The sequence below is a fragment of the Globicephala melas genome, unplaced genomic scaffold (assembly GCF_963455315.2).
Source record: "Globicephala melas unplaced genomic scaffold, mGloMel1.2 SCAFFOLD_676, whole genome shotgun sequence".
In the NCBI taxonomy this organism is placed as follows: domain Eukaryota; kingdom Metazoa; phylum Chordata; class Mammalia; order Artiodactyla; family Delphinidae; genus Globicephala; species Globicephala melas.
Window position 1 is genome coordinate 11,567 of NW_027207824.1, and position 7,871 is coordinate 19,437.

The 7,871-nt window shown below is 45.5% G+C and overlaps 1 protein-coding gene across 1 annotated transcript; it reads right to left on the reverse strand.

Moving 5' to 3' along the window:
• Positions 1-3,194: 3,194 nt before the first annotated feature.
• On the reverse strand, positions 3,195-5,517 carry MAGEE2 (MAGE family member E2). The gene has a single exon (XM_030847189.2). The coding sequence runs from the start codon at positions 5,294-5,296 to the stop codon at positions 3,725-3,727; it is 1,572 nt and encodes a 523-aa protein (XP_030703049.1). The 5' UTR covers positions 5,297-5,517; the 3' UTR covers positions 3,195-3,724.
• Positions 5,518-7,871: the final 2,354 nt, after the last annotated feature.

A 7,871-nucleotide genomic window follows, 5' to 3' on the forward strand; every position in this document is an offset into this window, starting at 1 on the left:
TGCAACTAGCCTCAAACCCTGCCTGCAGACAATTCCTTAAGACATTTTTGAGTATTCATGGAAGGGGAAGAGAAAGCCTGTTGAGTGAGAAATTTCACAGTATGGAGATACCCTTAGGAGGGGAGGAGGAGACTGTAGGGTCCTTGTCTGAACCTGAAGGGTACTTACAGGCTGCCCTAGATTGTTGGTACCAGAGGGTTTAGGGGCAGCAATCCTGTGGCTGGGAGAATTGGCTTGAAGTCCACATTTGTCAGTCCAGCTCAGCTTTTCCTTGGATTGTATTGCTTATTTGTGACAACTAGTATACAGAAACTGATGAAGAGAAGGGCAGGAAAAGGCTTCTCTAACCATCCATCCTCTCCAAAAGAGGGCGCTCCTGGGCCTCAGCAACTGAACATGAATGTATTCTCAATGTTTTTTTCTCCAGCAATGATCCTAATCATAGATCAAAGGGGACTCTGGATAGCATTGTATATACAGGATGATGCATATACAATACATATCTAACCAACACCCAGTCGGCAAGCCCCACCTTGGCCAAAACTTCAATACTTGGTGAGTATCAATAGCCCAAAGAATCTGCAAATGAACTCAGACTGTACCATTTTACAAACTAATTCACATAGATAAGAAGGGTATTTTGTTCGGTGTTCTAAAGGCTTAATGGAGATTGTACTTCGGAGTAATACATACAACATCCTTTGTAAGTCTTGCTTGCCATACACTCATTTCCACCCCTAAGTGTTTCTCCTAAGGGATGCTAATTCTAATTTGGTATGTGAATAAAGGAGAGTATCCAGGCCTCGCATGACCTTCAAAGGAATGGCTGTAGCCACTAAGATAACTACACCTTTTCCCTTACCATAGGTATACAAGCTTCACCTTTGTTACTTCTGGGAAATTACATGTGGCATGTATGACACAGAGTCTAGTTCCCACTTCTCTTTTTGCATCCTGAGCTGGGCAAAGCAAGAGCTCCCCTGGGCAAGGCAAGAGCTCTGTCAGGTCATTGTTCTTTCAGGATTACAAAAAACAGAAATAGTGATATTTGACTCTCCCTGAGTAAAAGCCAGCATATAAGGCTGGAAGCTTGCAGAAGAGAGCAAAGTGGGGAAGATTCTTAGGACAGAGCAGGGAGATTGGACAGAAATGCACATTTCACACCTACACAGCTCTCAGGGAGCCCGAGTAATGGAACAAGGAAGAGCCTGGAGAAATTCCAGCCTCACTTTCATCCTCTTTTGGAGGGCTGTCATGTTGCCCCTCCCAGCCTGGCATACAGCCCTTCCTTATATTTTTTGAGAGTCAACAAATTCGAGTGAGAACACAGCAAAGGCTGAAGGGGGCCTGTGATGCTATGCACTGTAAACAGGGTGAATTGTAGCCAAAAGCAGACTTAAACTCTAATCCCAGCTGTCATTGACTGGCTGTGTGACCTTGGGCACATTACTTAAGCCTCAGTTTCCTATAGTGTCAAATGGGACTATTAAAATGCTTTGTGGAGAACTGGTGGAGCGATTGGAGCTAAAGAAAGTGAAGAATCCAGCGTAGTGCTTGGCACATATTTAGTACTAAAAAAGTTGGCAGCTTTACATTATTGTTGGTCCATATGCTACACCTTCCCCTTGGCAAGTTTCTCTCAACTGGTGCCCCCAGAAGAACTGATGTGCCTGAAGATCCAGGAGTCTACTAATCCCCCCCACCAAAAAAAAATCAGAGCAAGAAAAACTTGGCACTTTAGTCAGCTTGCCCCTTTCCCCCCTGCCCCACAAGCATGTACAGATTAAAGGTCCAAGGAGGCTGAAGAATGAGAGGCTCTCAGTTTAGCATGGAGGCAATACCCTATTTCAAGGTCCCAGATTTCAAGTTGGATATTCTCCTGCCTCTCAACTCCACCCCCATCCTATTTTCCAAAACCCCTTTCTCTCCAGTTACTCATTTCCTTGTCACCGGAAATCCCGCCCTTAGCATTCAGTTTTCCTCGGAATGCGAAGATAGAGAAGATCTCAGAGACTAGTGGGGCCTATATCTCCCAGGCAACTTCGGAGTGCGCCTGCGCAGTGGCTTCCCCAAGCAAGCACCTCTAATTTGGCTTCTGCACGGCTGCTGACTTGGGGGCCGAAAGGGTGTATCTCCCGTCTTTCTGTCCCCTCCCCACAGCGAGACGGTTATGTCGTTCTCTTCCTGAGGCTGACGAAAATGTGAGGAAAGTCCTCTCTCCCATCTTATAGGAGGTGGCAGTTGAGGGTAACCCCTAGTGATTAAACGGATGAAAGGGCAGAAAGCTTGTGGGTGCCAGGAGGTGAGGAAGCATAAAACCTACACCACCCTTCTACCCCCGCCACCTCGCGTTATAGGTGACTTTATGTATAACATCCACCACTGAGCCAAGACTTCCTTACAGAAATTGTTAGCTGCCTGTTCCCTAGGGAAGGCTTGGAGAGAGCCCCGAGCAGGGTTAGAAGCTGCGAGATCCGGCATCTGAATGAAGAGAACCAAAATACTAACACTCACCTTAACGGCTTGAGTGCAGAAATAAACAGCGCAGGCAGAGGTTGCCATTCAGAGTTCCTCCGGGTGGATTGTTCCGTCTGACACGAGATCCAAGACCAGCTGGCTTCAGGAGAACCATTGTTGATTCCTAAGACCCACTCTCTGAGGATATGGACCTTTGTTATCTCTGCCACAGGTTTATCTCTCCCACACTTCTCTTGAACTCAACACTGTCTTTCTGAGCTACACTAAATCCCGCGAAGCTGTTTTACATACTGCCCCTGACCCCACGGACTAGTCCTCCCTCCCTCCCTCTCCCCAACCTCAGGTCTTACAATAGAAGTCACTAAAGGTTAACTTGTCCCAGCTCTCCATACCACCTCATCCTCCCCTGCCACCACCCCTGACCACTCCCGCACTCACCCTTTGCTTGACACTCCTGCCCCTTCACCGTCCCCTCCCAGAACCCAAAGTTTAGTTGGGAGTTACTCCTGTAAACTCTCATAGCTCTCTGAGCTTACCCCTATTATACGACTTGCCACAGAAATAATTGTTGGTTTACTTCCACAGCCCCTCCCCCTCAATCTCTGGGGCTCAGCTGGGCCTTCCTCACCCTTATATTCCCAGCATAAACACTGTGCTTAGAGCATGGCAGGTACTTAATACATGTCTGTTGAATAAAAGAATGCTTAAGCATGGAGCCTAATTCATTATACTTTTATTTTTCACTACACTCTGGAATCACAAAGCAAATACAGGTAAATGCCAATATTAAAAAAATAATAAAACCATAGACACGATGGGAGAACATCAACAGATGAGTGATTTTGTGTTTGTTGTGGGTATGTTATTACTGTTGTTACTTAACTCCTGTACCAGACCATTTTACCGATTATTTCAAACGGTTAAAGAACAACTGTATATTCTCTTCCACATCATAGAAAGATGTAAATATTACCACTACACTTTATGCAGCTATATGAACTTTTATATTGAAACAAGACAGGAATGGCAAATGAGCAATTTCATTTATAAACACTGATCATGAATCTAATTCAAGGGTATATTAAAAGGAAGGAAATACTATTAGAAATAGAACACAAATAGCAAGCACAATGTGTACTTTTCACCCCAACCCTGCCCAGCTTCTGATTTGGGGCCCCAGTGCCCATTTCCCCAGGGCCCCTTTAATTGATGCCACCCAACTGAAGTGACATACTTCCCCCAGACTTCACATGGGGCCAAAGAAGAACATAGCAGTTGCCTCAGACCTGGCTCTGGCCTCCTCATCTTCAACAGCCTCCCTATATTGCTCTGGCCAGTCCTGTGGTTGCTTTCTGTAGAGCCTGGCCATGTACTCCAAGACTTTCATTTTGGTGGTTTCAAGGTGAGCTCGAGGACCCCACAGAAGCTCATATTCAACTGGATTAGAATAGGACAGTGGCCTGCATTCCAAGTAGCGCTGTCTCATAAGTTTGCAGGTGATGGCATGCTTTCTCCCTACATCCACACCAAATCTCCGAAGCAAATTCCAGACACTGGCCTCTTTGACACGGTTGCCCATCAGGAAGATCAAACCCAGGATTGGCATCAAATATTCTTGAGTGGGTCTCCCCAGGCTCTCTAGCATCATTTGCTCTTCTTCTGATTCTGGTTGCTGGACAAGGAGGTAAATGTGCTCACTGGTATCAACCTCAATCAGAGAGAACCCATAGAACAGATCGAGGATTAGAGTAGCTCGACTGAGGATATTTGGGAACACGTCCTCAAATTCTTTGCCAGTGTGAGCCAACAGCTCATCCTGATGTATAGGCAGCAACTCCTCTGTGACATTAATGGCCAACTGGACCAAATCATTTGCCTTATCATTCATAGTGTCCTCTGACCAGAACTCCAAGCCAGCAGCCTGGCTTCTTTCTTTGGCCTTGTCAGCTTCCAGGGCTTTATTATATTCTTCTGGCCAGCTCCAGGGTTCTTCATCATGAGCCTCTGCCACAAACTTCAGGGCTTCCATCTTTGTGATTTCCTTGTGGGCTCTAGAGCCCCACAAGAACTCAAATTCGAGGGGATTAGTGCCATACACTGGCCAGTACTCCAAGAACCGCATATGCAAAAAGTCAGTAGTTAGGAGGTTCCTTGTGCTGCCAAAGGGGATGTTGATCCTCTGGGGCTCATCTAACACATCAACCTTTAGCAACAGATCCCAAATGGAGGCCTCTCTTGCTCGGTTACCATTCAGGAGAATGTGGCCTAGGACCAAGGCCAGGAGACCTGCCTTTGGCATGTCCAGGGATTCTGCTATCCGATCAGTGGTCTGGAGACCCCGTTTGCTGATTAGTTTGTAGGTGTCAGCCTGGGGATCAAGAACCCTCAGGTTCAACCCAAAGACCTGGTCCAGATGGGCTGAGGCTCGTCTGAGGATCTCAGGAAACTGATCTGAGTATTCTCTGAGGAACTCTAGCATCTCTGTCTGCTGAATAGACCCCTCGATTTGGCTTTTCATTCGCATGAAATTCACCAAAGCAATCGACCTGTCCTCTAGAGGGTCGTGGACCCTGAGCGCCCCCAAACGTCGGGACTGCTCATCTATCAGCACCTCGAAGTCGTTCGGGTCCTGCGCAGCCTGGGAAGCGCTAGCGCCCTGAGAATCGATTGGCGCCTGAAGGCCCTGGGGAGCATCAGGAACTAGCATGGAGGTGGGGGACCCGGAGGCATTAGTAGCCTGCATCTCACCATGGAAGTCGCTGTAATCTACAGTGGTCTCTGCGTTGCGGTGGCACGCATTCTGGCTTACCAGAGACATGGTTCCAGGAGACAGGAACAGGAATGGGGAGGTCAGCGATCCGTCGGAGAGAGGATGGTAGGTGTGTCGGCGCCTCAGCACAAAGCTGAAGCCAGAGACCCAGGAGCTGCGCGGATCAGAAGTGAGAGCTGGTGAGAGGAGCGATCCTCCTACACAAACACCAGCCAGCAATAAACGCAACCCTCAGAGAGCTAGGCTTTGCCGCAGCCTACGCAGGCGCAGTTGCGTTCTGCGACGTGGTAGCCACGCCCCGCTCCCAGTACCCGACTCCGGCCCCCTACTTCTGCCTGGCCCGAGAGGCTAGTTGAAGTGGTTGTTGCTAGAGTCAAACTTGTCAGAGAAAAGAATTCATGAAAGGGGGTAACAAACAAAGGTAAAGCAAAGAGGGTAAGGGTTGGGGAATGTTCAGTGATGCAACACAAAGGTTTTCTGTGAGGTATAAAGCTAATAGGCAGTAGAGGATTTGGAGAGGAGGAGGATGCTAAAGATGAGAATTATTTAACGGATTCATTAATTCATCCACTCATTCAACATATGTTTCTTGAGTATGTGTCACATGCTAGGCACAGTATTGGGTACTAGAGGTACACCAGAGGACAAACAATGATTATCCCTTTCTGTGTAGAGCTTACATTTTGGGGTAGGTTCAAACAATGGTAATAATAATGGAGCACTTACTATGTACCGGACACTATTTCTGGTATTTTCACTTATCTCATATTAAATCACTTAATCTTAGCTATGAGGTACTACTCTTAATGGTCCTCATTTTACAGATGAGGAAATTGAGTCATAGAGGTGAATTTACCTGTCCAAAGTCAGGCAACAAGTGGAAGAGACCAGGATTTGAATCCAGGTCTGTCAGAATCTCAAGCATAAGTACTTTCTCTCAATACCAGCTGTCCTTCACAAATGATTAGCCCTGTTTATTTAAGATACTCTTAATTAAAGTAGTTGAAAATATATGCTCTGATGGAGGGACAGTTAACATATGGTACAAACACAGAAGGAACAAGCAATGAATTACAGCTTAGTCTGGGGTGTCTTGGATTGGGGGCACATGCCTCAAGGAAGAATTGAGCTCTAAGTGATGAATAGGATGGGAAGGATTTATAAGGGCATTCTAGGCTGAGGGATCAGCATCAGAAAAGGCTCAGAGGTTTGAAAGTACAAAATAAGTTTGCATAACAGCTGGACACCCAGGGTGGCTAGAGCCAAAGTGCACTAGGTTGGGAGGGAGATGAGGATGAAAGTGATGACAGGAATGATTGGATTTCCTGTTTCTTCATTTAGCAGTATGTGAGGACTGGTTGGGGCTCCATAAGGTGAGAACACCACCACCAGAATAGGACCTGATTATTTAAGTAGTTGGTCTTGTGTTTGGGGAGGCATAATTCAAACGCTTCAGCAAGGAAGAGGAGTCAGCTGCTTTATTTTCTGGGAGTGCTACCAAAGTAATTGGGCTAAATCCTAGCTCTCAACCATCAGGGTATGCAGTGGAATATTGAGAAGGAGTAAAATTTACATTTTTCTCCACAATTGAAATCCTTCCTTAAATTCTTGATGGTAATGAATACTGTTACATTCAGTTATCCTGTGCCCTAGAATTCCCTCAGAGGGCATTGCCTTCACATGAGGGTCCAGACACTTAACCTCTGACATTTTCTACATTCCAGATGCTTTCTTAAAGTAGGGAAGCAGGCAGTTCAGGACCATGGATTTGGCCAAACTGGAGTAAAAAGATCAATTTTTATACAAGTGAATGTGCATGTTCTACAGGTAGAAATGTTCAGTTTCTGTGCTGATCATATCTTAGGAGAATCTTGTGGAAAGCAGCAGCATCTTTTGAGCTGCTACAAAGGAGTAATTGAGATCAGACCTGATGGGATCCCTCACCCTGGTCTTTCCTCTTTGCCGGAAGCACTCCATGCTCCTTGTCTAGACAGGTGCTTCCCAAGGGCAGATTCAGAGAGGATTTTAAATTCTGCAGTCATTAAAGAAAACAAATGCAATTTCCCCCTGAAATCCAGTTCACATTTTTTTGTAAGTTGAATTTTCTACTACCCCTGCATCTAATAGATAAAAATAGCATTGAATGACAATATCTTACCTCTGAAATGACATGCTGATCCCATTCTACAGCATTCAAATTCTTCGCAAATTGGTCCTTACCTGGCTCTCCATCTTCATCTTTATCCCCCCTGTACATCCTTCCATGAAATCTGTTCCATAGCCACATTGAACTACACTTCTGGTCTCAGCCATTTCTACTTTACCAGTGTCCAAACTGTTCTAGTTATTGCTAAATGAAAAACGAAGGAGCTGTGCCTGTGGCTGTGACATATGACATGTTTTCCACCCTAAGTATGAAAGTAAAAAGATGGGATCATACTCTCCATTCTGAACTTCTTTTGATAGTTTCTGACCTTCTTTTTGCATTTTAAAAACCTGTGAATATCTTTCCATACAACTGTTTATCTTCAGCATAATTTTAATAAAATATTTTAACTTTGAGTGCTTTTACTGAGATAACATAGACAAAGTACACAAATCGTGAATGTAGACTTGATAAATT

Excerpts from the sequence above, each read along its gene's own strand:
- MAGEE2 (XM_030847189.2), bottom strand. The coding sequence starts at position 5,296 with ATGTCTCTGGTAAGCCAGAATGCGTGCCACCGCAACGCAGAGACCACT.